Genomic DNA, 13,879 nt, shown 5'->3' with positions numbered 1-13,879 from the left:
TTTTTAATGTCTGATATTTTACAGTGAATTTCTGTAATATAACGTCTGTTATTTTAAGATTTTGTAATTTAATGTCTGTTGTTTTTCAGTAAATTTCTGCTATTTAACGTCTGCTATTTTACAGTAAATTTCTGTAATTTAACCCAGCCAGGACTTGAACCAGCAACCTTCTTGCTGTGAGGCGATCATGACTGTACAAAGCACATATTCTTTTTTTTTTTTTTTTTTTTTTTTAAGATTTATTTTTGGCCTTTATTAGATAGGACAGTGTTTAGACAGGAAGCGAAGTTTAAGAGAGAGAGGGATAGGGTAGGGAAAAGTCCTTGAGCCGGGATTCGATCTCAGAACGCCCTGATGTGTTACTGCACCATATGTCGACGCGCTAACCACTAGGCTATTGCGCCAATCAAAGCACATATTCTTAAGGATCTTATGCTACATTCTTTATCCTATATCTGATACCTAAACCAAAATACTTTAATAACTCAATTACCCACTTTCCTTTGACATATTTTTTTTGTCAAGTGTCATGCACAGAAGAATAAACTGGATTGATAAAATGAGCATATAATAACTTTAAAAACTATTTATAAGCACCAAATTAAGAGCTAAAAGTAATAGAGAATGGTTATTTACTAGCAGGAAAGGTACCTTAAAACAAAGTGAGTTTACTTAACTATGTGACATTCTAGCACATTTTCTACTGAAATAATATATGTCATACTTTAAGTAAACTTAAAATAAAACATAAATTGAAACCATGACATATAATACAAGGTTTACTCTAGGTGATGAGACTTTATATCGTTTCCAAATGTACAGTTAACTGTCTTGTGCTATATCTAGAAATATATTAAACATCCAATCCATCTTGTGCAATAAAGATGCTTGTCAAATACCTAATTTCCCTCTGATTTACATCTGTCTCTTCAGTTAAAACAGCTGTGAAATATAGTAAAAAGTATGTCCTTGCTAATAATAGTAGTACATCTAGAACACATTTGATGGTCCAAACACACTGCATAATTGGTATATGTGTGAACCCCGTTTTAAACTGTGTTAAAAATTGAATGCAGGTTTTATGGATTGGTTGGATGCGCATTAAAGAATTAGCTAGCCTAAGTACACTGAAGTGCAAAACCTTTTAACAGACATAGTTTATTAGATGTCAAGTTTTAAATGAAAGATGCATTTGTCACAATACATTAAAGCAAAATTGTTATTAAAATCATACACTGAAATAGCAATAGTTGACTCTAAACATTGAGTAAACCCATTGCTTTTAAAGTGGTTAGATGACTATATAAATAAGTGAGTAAACATCAATAAGTGAAGGAAATAAGAAGACACAGTGGCGCAGTAGGTAGGTATTGCTTTCGCCTCACAGCAAAAGGTTGCTGGTTCGAGCCTTGGCTGGGTCAGTTGGCATTTCTGTGTGGAGTTTGCATTTTCTCCCTGCGTTCGGGTGGATTTCCTCCGGGTGCTCTGGTTTCTCCCAGTCCAAAGACATGCGGTTCAGGTGAATTGGGTAGGCTAAATTGTCAGTAGTGTGTGAGTGTGAATAAGTGTGTGTGGATGTTTTCCAGAGATGGGTTGCTGCTGGAAGGGCATCCGCTGCCTAAAAACGTGCTGGATGAGTTGGCGGTTTATTCCACAGTGGCGACCCTGGATCGATAAAGGGACTAAGCCGAAAAAAAAAGAAAAAGAAATGAAAATGAATGAATGAATGAATAAAGGAAATAATTTGCATAATTATAAAAATTAAGTTACCTTAATATTTTAAAGTTACAACAGGTTCTCTAAATTGTTTAAATAAAGTGAACTTGTCAGTTCTAAGGAAGCAGGTTTGCTTACTCTTACCAGAGCTGCTTACTCCACCTCACCATCTGCTATTTTTGCACTACTATTTATCATCTTAGATATACATATTACATATTGTATGTCTCTTGTTCAACCTCAGAATTGTTTAACTCACCCTACCCCCCACTCACCCCCTATTTTGCACCACTATTCATTTATCATCTTACATTTACATATTATATCTTGTATAAAGTCAGAATTATTAGCTCCCATGAATTATTAGCCCTCCTGTTTATTTTTTCCCCCAGTTTCTGTTTAAGGGATAGAAGATTTTTTCAACACATTTCTCATCATAATAGTTTTAATAACTATTTTCTCATAACTGTTTTCTTTTATCTTTGTCATGATGGCAGTAAGTAATATTTGACTAGATATTTTTCAAGACACGTCTATACAGCCTAAAGTGACATTTAAAGGCTTAACTAGGTTAGTTAGGTTAGGCAGGTTAGGGTAATTAGGCAAGTTATTGTATATTGATGGTTTGTTCTGTAGACTATTGAAATACTATAAAGAGGCTAATAGTTTTGACCCTAAAGTTGTTTTAAGAAATTAAAAACTGCTTTTATTCTAGCCAAAATAAAACAAATAAGACTTTCTACAGAAGAAAACATAATATATGACCTACTGTGTAAATTTCCTTGCTCTGTTAAACATCATTTGGGAAATATTGTAAAAAGAAAAAAAAATCAAAGGGGTCTAATAATTCTAACTTCAGTTGTAGAACACTGTTTACCTCACCCTATGCCCCTCTCATCCATTTTTGCACTACTGTTTATCATCTACAGTTATCTTCATCTTCAGCACTGAGTAGTTAGATGCATTTTAAATCATCGCACTGTATATAATGTACATTGTATATGTGTACAGTGACATAAAAAGGCATTCTTTTTTATTTTATTCTAATTATCATCACCTTAGAATTATGAGGTTCTATCTGAAATTTTTGTCAAAATTGCATTATTGACATATTCCTATTAAATGAAAACCTATTTATATTATGTGATTTAACTTTTATTTGTTAGTTAGTTACATTTTAAGAATTAAAAAAAAAATAATAAACAAGGTTTTATCTACAAAGTCAAACTCTCGCTTTTTAATTTATGCCCGAGGACCAATCAAGATCTGATTTCTTTGTCCTTTTGCCGGACTGCTTCATTGACAGCGGGACAGACCAGAAAGACAAAATGACACAAAATCAGAATCAGCTAAATAATGCTGCCACAACACACAAAATTGAAATGTGTGATTTAGAAGTATTTTCTGACATTGAGATGAAATGTTACTTAATTTGGCATATAATTCAATAAATATAATTCAATAATTCATATAAAGCATAACATTTGATAATTATTAACATATTAATTAGATAAAATTAACATCTGCACTAGACAAAATATTTAGCACAGCCTTGTTTGCTTAATTTGAACAAAAAAATATTCCCTCTAAAACATTAAATACATGTTATAGAAAGCAAAAATGTAACTTTTCTCAAGCATCAACGTATTGTTACAACACCAAATTATATAAATTTTTGATTGTATTTCTTGAAAAGTAATGCTTCTGCCAGACATTGCTTGTCAGAATTAGAAGGTTTTATCTGCATTTACTGTGTTTTTTACTCTAATTTGCAAATGTAACTTTATTAATTTACATTTAATAATAATTCATTTTATTTATAAATGGCGCCTTTCTGGACACCCAAGGTCGCCTTACAGTAAGCATCAGCAGACATGCTAAACAACTTAAACATTACTAAGAACAACCATTGACCAGACAAGTTAAAACACAATAGCGAATATAAAAGAACATAATAAAAACATGATAAAAAAAATTGTTAAGTAAAAGCTTGCTTAAAAAGATGGGTCTTTAGACGTGATTTAAAATTGTGAAGACTATCACTGCTCCTAAAGATCTACTGGAAGTGAGTTCCATAGCCTAGGAGCCATAGAGCTAAAAGATCTGTCTCCCATTTTGCTCAGTCGAGTGCGAGGTGGTGCCAGGGTGAAGTTGTTGGCTGACCTAAGGGTACGAGAAGGGGTGTACATATGGAAAAGTTCAGTGAGATATTAAGGAGCGAGATTATGAAGTGCCTTGAAAGTTAGAAGTAATATTTTAAAATCAATTAGATACTTTACTGGAACCCAATGAAGCTGATAGAGGAGTGGTGTGACGTGCTCGTGAGATGGGGTCCTAGAGATGACACGAGCTGCATGGTTCTGAACCAGTTGGAGTTTATGGAGAAGTTTGGAAGGAAGTCCAGAAAGAAGTGCATTACAGTATTCAAGATGTGAAGTAACTAATGCGTGGATAAGAATGGCTGTGTTATTAGTTGTGAGAGAAGGGCGGAGACGAGTGATATTACGCAGGTGGAAATATGCAGTACGTGTAATATTATTAATGTGACCTTCAAATGAGAGTGTGCTGTCCAAGATGACACCCAAACTCTGAATGAATTAATTTACATTTAGGGTACATTTAGGGTCTCTGTCATGTTAATGTATGAAAGAGAACCGTTACACACATATTGCTTGCTATGTAATGCAAAAACTTTGAAGCTCAATATCTAAAATCATTTAGAACATAGATAGAACCTTATCCAAGGTGATGTTATATTTACTTGTCTTATATCTTATTTGGAGCTTGACAAAGTTGGTTAATAAAACGAGAAAAGAGATGGATGAAGATTTTTTAAACATATTTCATGCTTTAAAATTACAATTTGATTTTGTATACTGAATAGTAAAATGATATTTGTTTTAGAACATGAGTAAAGTAAATGATGGAGTTAAACCATATAAATCAGGCCATTTTCTTTCGCAAAATGAGTTTCTCAGCATTTGCGGTTTGTCATGATAAAAACATGCAGCCTAAACATGCAGCATAAACAAGAACTTAAGGTTTCTGCTGGTTTTCTGCTCTAATGATGTACAGGTATTCCTCTGTGCAAGCTGTTGATTCCGTGGAAATTGTTGATGGAAAGAACAGAGACGCTCATTTCAGCGTGTGAAAACACTGTTGATTTCCCTGAGGCAGTGTCCAAGATTTTGTCATGCTCCTGTCGCACACAAATAAAGGCTAAAACCCCATGAGTGTTGTTTCATGCAGGTTTTTTTTTTTGAGAGTTTTTAAAAGTGTAATAGAAAACATAATATAAATATATTAGGCTGACGCAATGGAGTTATGTCCACTTGTTTTTCAAACATTGATTGACTGCAATTTGAGATTAGTTTAGGATTTGTCAGCAAAGAACATCAAAACTTGCAACATGCAGTTACTGAAGTCACATCCAAACCTGACACAATAATATCTGACTACATCAAGTATTGAAGCCCATTTTTGCCAAAGAAAAAAAAAAGGTAATTGCTTTTTATCTAATAAATGTTCAAATGATTCTGAAAAAGCTCACAACATCAGAAAGGAAACTTTCTAAACACTTGATATCCTGATTTTAAAAGGCACAGGTGCTTGTTGGAATTGTAAGATGTTAACTGCGGTAAAGTTACTATCCAGTCTGCCCTACACAGACAAAATCATAGTGGATGACCCAGTCATAAACAATGTCCCTCTGCATTGTTTCCTCTTCACTACACACAGTTCAGATGTCACTGCCCCACTGGTGCTTTGCAGTTCTCTATCGATATCACTAGGGCTGGGTGATTAATTGAATTAACATAATTTCTTAAGGAAATACACAAAGAAACCCTAGAAATCCACTGCAAAGGGAAAAGAGCAGTTGCTGAATAAACAGAAGATTTAACTGCTTTCACTGTTTCTGAAAAACTAACAAACACACGACTGTGAAATCATCTCACAGATGGATTTATTTTACACTTAACTGCTGTTGTGAAGTGAGTTTGAAGAAAAAAAATTATTATGTAGTAGCACATGCAGCTTTTACTACAGTCGTAGTTCCCTATAGCAAGCACATGACGTCAAGATGACATCAGATTGATGCTGTAACGCAATGTCGCAGGGACGTTGCATTTTTTTTTTTTTTGGACGTCAGGCTGATGTCAGTGTCTATTGTCCAACTTAAAATCAACCAAATATCAATGTCTAATGATGTTACAGCTTGACATTTTGTTCACGTTACCACTATGACGTCTATCAGAGGTTGCATTTTGGTTGCCATACCTGATGAATAAATGTCAGTACTTGACATCAATATGACATTGGTTTAAGATCTTGTCTTGACGTTAGATTTTGTTCACTTTCCAACACAGCCTAAAATCAACCAAATATCAATGTCATTATGTACATCAAAACGATGTTGTCCTTAGACGCTGACTAGACATTGAATTTGGATCACCTAATCAACCTAATATTATCATCTTCTGACGTTATGTGCCTGCTGGGTCACTGACAGGTGAAACAACAGCTGTCATTATCGCTGTACAATTATCTCAATGCCATTATTGGCCAATTAAATGAATTCTAAACGTTTTTTGTAAGTATCTTATCAGTGTACTACAATTCTGTGAAGTAACCTCTGCTCCATCTAAACACACTTGCTGGAGGTTTACCAGAACCGGCTTTACTGGCAAAATGCAGATGAAAATTTACTCAGTTAAATCGCCCAGTCCTTCCTTCATCTCAAGACTACCTCAGGCTCCTTAGCAGATAGGATATGCTATAGGTGAATATAATAAGCTAAATAAAGGGACTAAGTTGAATAGTAAAGCACTTGAATGAGTCTATTATTGTAATTCTATAGTTTCTGTGGTAATACAACTATAAAAATATAAACAATCAAATACTGTAGTTTTCTAATACACAATACACCAGTTTACTGAAGCAAAAATCAAAGTATAATACAGTTTAATCAGTTAGCCATAATTAACAAAGAATTGTAAATTCAGTATCACATTATTTTGATGGTCCCTTTACACATTTAGTTGAAATTAAGATACATTGCATCTAAATGCCCACTAATTCTCATTAGAATATTGACCTTATTCTTTCATGCGAAATTGCGATCATTTTTGCGATTGTTATAAAACTTTTCATTCAGTTGCCAATGGGAGAAATGGCTAGGAATAATAAATGGCAGAAAACGGTCAAACTACTTGCTCTACAAACAACTGTTTGCATGATTATACAGACAAAGTAGAATCATATAATAAGAAAATATCAGAACTGCCAGCTTATCCAGCACGTTTTTCCGCAGTGGATGCCCTATCAGCCACAACCAATCTCTGGGAAACATCCACACATACACACACATATACTACGGACAATTTAGCCAACCCAATTCACCTGTACCGCATGTCTTTGGACTGTGGGGGAAACCGGACCACCCGGAGGAAACCCACGCAAAGGCAGGGAGAACATGCAAACTCCACACAGAAACGCCAACTGAGCCGCGGTTCGAACCAGCGACCTTCTTGCTGTGAGGCAGCAGCAACACCTACTGCACCACTGCGTCGCCTACGCTAGAAACTGTGCATGTAATTGATCAATTTTAACAAATAAAAACACTTACAGGTTGTGGTTCACAGTCCTCAGCTTTGTTGGTCAGAGAAGTTTTAACTGAATCCAGCTCTAAACTGAGAGACAATCTGGAAGCTGTCCTTTGTCAAATGCTAGAGCTAGATCTTTATTATAATGCTCTGGAACATAATTAAAATAAAACTGTAAGTATTTCTTTTTTTGTGTTGTGTCCTTTAGACGGCCACAGAAGCAGAAGCTCTGTGGAAATTGCAGCGTATGGATGGCATTTTAGCTTTCTCTGCTATAACATTACAGCGCCTCTGGCCATAACCCTTCACTGCTTTTCATTAACCCACATGCATTTTTTTGTAGTCTCCAAACTTCATTCACTGTAAGCTTTGCTAAGCTAACTCTGTAAAAGCCATTCCCTCCCTTTCCATTGAACTTTGAGCGCCTTTCAATCAGAATTGTTGTTTATGTTCACACACCCTTTTAAACTTTCGTTAATCTGTGCGTACAGCTTGTATATAGCTTGCGTATAGCTCTAGAGTCAGGAAGTTTTTTGAAAATAATGTTATCCTAAATTATTGTTTTGTATGTGTTTTTCTTAAGGTAACTGAAGGTGTAAGTTATAAAGTGTGTTGTCAATTGCAGAGCTGTAATTTACAATAAAGAAGAAGAAAAACCCTACCATTTCTGTAAGAAATCAAACCTCAGCTAAATGAAAAAAAGTAACACAAAAGTAACTGAAAAGTAACGTAATGCATTACTGTACAATAATGTATATTAATGCAACTAGTTATTTTTTATGAGTAACTCAATATTGTAATGTTTTACTTTCTAAAGTAACTTTCCCCAACACTGCAAATGTTTGCCAAATGCTATAAATACAATTTTAACCAAAGTTTACACCACTGACATTAACACTTTTCCAAGTCTCTAAACAAGATGTTTACCATTATATTAACAACAGTTTACTCAAGCATTAGTATTTAGTTAGCAACTAGTTAGGTTTTTGGTGAGTAACTCAATATTGTGGGCATTACTTTCCCAAGTAACTTTCCCCAACACTGCACACACACATTTGAGCAGCTATTTTAATGTGGACTTCCCATATATGCAATGATTTTTAAATAGAGACTAAGCTAAAGAAAATGAATAAATGAACAAATTCTATTCTATTCCACTTCACCTAAAATCAACCTTTCAAAAGAAACAATCTGCATTTTTACAATCAAAATACTTCATTCTGTGTGATTTATGAGCCAACAAGATCAAAATTTACTGGCCTTTGACATTTGATTGCCACTGAGTAAGGTATACAAGGTACAGTATATCTCACACACATATGATTAGATATTGAAATATTAAACCAAGTAACATATTTATGAAGCAATGACATTGAATTGTCTTAAATATGCAGAGAGATTGTTGATTGGGGCATGGTTATGGCTTTGACTCTAATAAAATTCATATGTTTAAGTGTGCCAAATATTTTTTTGGGCCACTATATATTATACATTTTTATATTTATTTTTAATTAAGTACTTCCTTAAGCTAAACAAGACTATTTAATTCTTCATAAATTTTAATAGACTTCATAAAACCACAAAAACTTTATAAACCACAAAAAGAAGAAAAAGAACAGCACATTTACTGACAGTGATGATTCAGATAAGGATACATTAATACCCTAGAATCTTATTAAAGATAAATATTTAAAAGTTGAGAATTTAGTCATTTTTCTGGCTTCCATCAACACATCTGCTCTCAGCCATCACATCTCATCACAGTGTTATTTTTAGTAAGGGGACTTGGAATAACTCTTGCCTAGAAATGGAAATTTAAGATCAACACAATGAGAACTTGGCTCTGCAGTTTTATCCCCTGTGGGAATGTGTGACTTATACAAGTACTTGAGGGGGGAAAAAAATGCAAATCTTAAACATACACCATACCACAAGGGGATCTCCAAATAATAATAGAGGAAACTGGATTTCCTCTGAAGGGATCTGAGATATGCATGATCCACTTTTTCCCAAAAGTTTTGTCTTGCGGACTAAAAATCTGTTAAAATCAGAGTGCCAATTACAGGGGAGAATTGACCCCTCCTGTTTAATGCTTGATCCCCCTGAAGGACATCAAAACAACATGTATGGGGAGTCAGCCCTTTAATGGTAAGCAATCGCTATCTTCTAAATTTTTATGGGCCAATGACATGACCACATTGAAATCGCCTATAAATATACATTTAATATTCCCTGTATATTAATCTGTATATACGGCATGTATAGCTCTATGTTTAAGAAGTTTTTCTGAAGATAATGTTATCCTTATTATATATATATATATATATATATATATATATATATATATATATATATATATATATATATATATATATATATATATATATATATATATATATATATATATTTTTTTATTATTATTATTTTTTTTTTTTTTTGGTAAATGAAGGTTATACAGTAGTGTTGTTAATCACAGCGCTCCTCTATTTGAAAAAAAGAAAGAAAAAAAACTTAAGTTCTGAATAGATCAAGCCTCAGCAAAGTTCCGAAAAAGTAACATAAAAGTAACTCAAAAGTAACGTAATTGATTACTTACCATAAAAAGTAACGCAACTAGTTACTTTTTTAGTGAGTAACTCAAGATTGTAATGCAGAACTTTCTAGACTATCTTTCCCCAACACTGCATATGTTTGCCAAATGCTGAAAATACCAATTTAACCAAGGGTTACACAACTGACAACACTTTCCATCTGAACAAGATGTTTACCATTATGGTAACCAATAGTTTACCCAAGCATTAGTATTTCTTCTCAGTCACAAAAAACTTAGCTCTTATTTCGAGAATGACTTCTACCTTTAATGTTCCACAGATAAAATTACAGCATAAAATTTATAACAACATTCATTAATTTCATTTTCCTTGCCTTCCCAGCACCCGGAGAGAAGATTCAAACTTTACATAGAAATGCCAACTGGCCTAGCTAGCAACTTTATTAGTTTATTAATTCCATCATAAAATACTAACTGGGATACTTCTGTCATCATTTACTTGTTGTACATCGTTTACTTGTTTCAAACATGTCTTCTGTTGAACACAAAACTATCATTTGAATTTTACTACTAATTATATTTATTTTGAAGAAAGCTGGAAATATGTAACCTTGTATTTGTTTTTCCAACTATGTCCGTCAGTGGTTACGGGTTCAGCTTTCTTCAAAATACTTTCTTTGTTCAACAGAATAAATAAACTCATAAAAGTATACCATCTGAGAGTGAGTAAATTCTCATTAAAATTCTCATTATCCCTTTAAATATTAACTGTTGGTAGTGAAAAGGATGTTAACTCCAGGATGTAAACTAGTTCATTAGAACAGTTGATGTTGGCTAAAAATACTCATGTACAGGGTCTCCTAAAGTGAGGCCAGGGAAGGGTTTTGTTTTTTAATATTTTTTTTTAAATAGTTTTACCTTTTTTCTTTAATTGTTAAGTTTTCCAGGCTGCATAGCTTTGAACTTAACTTATAATCTTGAAAGTTATTTTTTAAGGGCACCTATGATGAAAATCATCTTTTGTATCTGTTTGGTGTGTAGGTATACTGTGTCCACAGTCATATTGGAATTAAAAAAAAAAAATTGGTCCCACTTTATATGAAGTGGCCTTAACAAATATGTATTTACATAGGAACTAATAGTTTGTTAGATACAATGTACTCATTGTGTAAATACATGTTTTTACTGTGTACTTATGCTTGATTAAATACATGTATGTAATTACATATGTAATTACCTTTTGTAGTTACATTTGTAAATACACTGTTGACCATCCCTTACACCTTAACCCACCCTTAAACCTACCCATACCACCAAACCTGTCCATAACCCAACCTCTATCCCAACTCAAAAGCACCACAAGTGTTCTCAAATACATTATAAACACAGTAAGTACATTGTATTTATTTTTTGATGTAAGTAAATAATAGTTAAAGACACTTAATATAAAGTGGGACCAAAATTTTTCCTGACGTTAATTAAAAAAATTATATTACCTGACGTAAAAATAAGATGCAAATGCCAGTGATATTGAGGCCCACCGCAACGTGACGTAGGAATGCGGTTTTTCCCACCCACCGAATTAATTGACAGACGCCATGTTTCCATAATTACATTTATACACATGTCCACAGAACATTCTTTTGCAAAAAAAAAAAAAAAAAAAAAACGGGATTAAAATATCTGTTACACCTCTCTGTGATTTTTATAAGTTTAAAATGTTTTTAAAACAGCATGTTTGTAATAAAGACAGTAAAATTGCTATCTAATTCTTAACCACTATAAACCATTTTGAGGGATGTAAACAACAACAATAGACTTCACTACATTGAAATGGTCTATAATCACCACGGCAGTAAACGCTAATTTGTGTGAGACTCATCAATTCAGAAAGGCTTGGCTAAACTCCACCACAAATTCATGAAATAAACTTACTTGTTATTTGTGACTAATGAACTGTAATTCAGCTTCATCCGAGTCTGTCTCTGTCACTGTGCACGTCGGAGCGATGGGTGGGGAGCATTTAAACATTTGCATTTAAAGCCACGGGCTACAAAAACAGCTACAGTATACTCAGACACTAAAATGGTCAGATTCTGGAGGCTTTATTAAATAATCTGATGGGTATTTTGAGCTGAAACTTTACAGAAACATTTAGCAGATATGGCTTATCTTACACCTTGTGAAAGTGGTAAAATAGGAGCCCTTTAAGACATTGTCCAAAAATAACTTTGACAAACTGCAGATAAGTGAAATAAATGAGCCCAATAACACTGAACAAATCAAGGCAAGAAACTACAGATACTATAGCGAGATAAATGAGCCCAATAACTTTCAACAAATCAAGGCAGGAAATTTAAGCACACAATTACTGTCACGGCATAAGCAGAGTGTAAATCAAAAGAACATAAAACTGTCGTGTCGACAAAAAGACCTGTTCACCTTTTCCATATCTGTCATATGATACGAAGAAAATCATAAAGTGAATGAATTATATATTTGCTTTATTGTCATTACACAACCTCACAGCTTTCATAGAAGGCCTAAAAGCGAGTAACAGCCCACACCCACTCAAACACAGCACATCCTAATGTCGAGAGGTACATCAACCACCTCACAGTGCAGATATATATATATATATATATATATATATACACATGACTCACTTGTGCCACAATTACATTAGTACACAATGATGCACTTTTAACTCACCCCATGTTGAATCTTCAGATGAGATGTCTCCAATAATAAAAGAATATCCCTTTTCTTCTTCCTTTTCCTCTTTCTATCTTCAAACTTTGCCTCTTTAAGGGGCTTTTAGTGGACTTGCTTTTATTTATGTCCTTTTTTGGGATTGTAGTGCATGGAGAGAGCTTGCAGAACATTACATTGCACCCTTGCAGTTATACCCGAGAAACTTTGCTTTCCCTCTCCCTCTCTCTTTCTCTCTCACCCTCTCTCTCTCTGGCTGCCTCCCTTGCAAATCCCCACAAACGTAAATTTAACCAATCACAGAAAATAACACCCAGGTGTTTTGTGTATATTTTACAAGACTGTGTTTAAATTGAAACTTGTGTATGTTCAGTTCAATTCAATTCATGTTTATTTCAATAGCGCTTTTACAAGGTAGATTGTGTCAAAGCAGCTTAACATAGAAGTTCTAGTAAATTGAAACAGTGTCAGAGCTGAATTTCAGATTAGTTCAGTTCAGTGTGGTTTAATTTTCACTACTGAAAGTCCAAGCACTAAGGAGCAAATCCATTGATGCGCAGCTCCACAAGTCCCAAACCAAGCAAGCCAGTGGCGACAGCGGCGAGGAACAAAACTTTACCAATTGACGAAAGTGATGGAAAAAACCTTGGGAGAAACTAATCAGTTAGGTTTTTCCTCTGGCAAAACTACTTGTGTACAGTTGCAGTCTAGGTGCCGGAGGCTGGAGAAAGCCCGGCGGGTGATCAGTCTGGGCCATGGGTTCAATGCGAAGACTTGTGTGTTTCCCTGTCTGTCTTATTGCATTACTTCCCACATAGCAAAATGTCTCTGGCCCCGCTCTGGCCCACACAATCAGGTTTTGCTTGGCCCACATGTCGCAGTGAATTACGGTACATGACTGGACCAAATCTGGCTTCCAGACAAGGGCCAAACATGGACCATATCTGGGCCAAGTCTCAGCCAAGTTAATAACTCATAACTGGGCCTGAACTGGGCCAGATAGGTTGGTGTGTCACGATTGCAATGAAATTGAAAAACCCATGGAGTGATGCGCTTTAGGCACACTATGGGCACCCTTTTTCTCAAAGTGACCTGATAGGTAGAATTTTTTTTCTTTATTCAAAAATGATTTTAGTGTATTTTAAATGTGGGTCAAGACTGGCCAAACTCACATGGCCCACTTATCAAATTTTTAAATCTGGGCCAAATACTACATTTTTCATCTGGCCCAAATCTTGTGTGCCGCCTTAAAGACGGTGCCACCTCTACCAAACCCGGGCCATGTTTGGCCCACATG

The 13,879-nt window shown here is 34.5% G+C and overlaps 1 protein-coding gene across 1 annotated transcript in view; it reads right to left on the bottom strand.

Annotated features, from left to right (window-relative positions):
- The window catches only part of pde5ab (phosphodiesterase 5A, cGMP-specific, b), a 101,663-nt gene extending 88,838 nt beyond the window's left edge, over positions 1 to 12,825 (bottom strand). Inside the window, exon 1 of the mRNA XM_068222294.2 lies at positions 12,583 to 12,825. Coding sequence (XP_068078395.1) covers positions 12,583 to 12,587 — 5 coding nt within the window. The 5' untranslated portion in view covers positions 12,588 to 12,825. The remainder of the gene's footprint in view (positions 1 to 12,582) is intronic.
- Between the last annotated feature and the right edge of the window lie 1,054 nt (positions 12,826 to 13,879).

Source organism: Danio rerio, chromosome 7 (assembly GCF_049306965.1).
Source record: "Danio rerio strain Tuebingen ecotype United States chromosome 7, GRCz12tu, whole genome shotgun sequence".
Lineage (NCBI taxonomy): Eukaryota > Metazoa > Chordata > Actinopteri > Cypriniformes > Danionidae > Danio > Danio rerio.
Note: the sequence above shows the minus strand (reverse complement) of the source record. Positions and strands in the feature narration are given on the sequence as shown.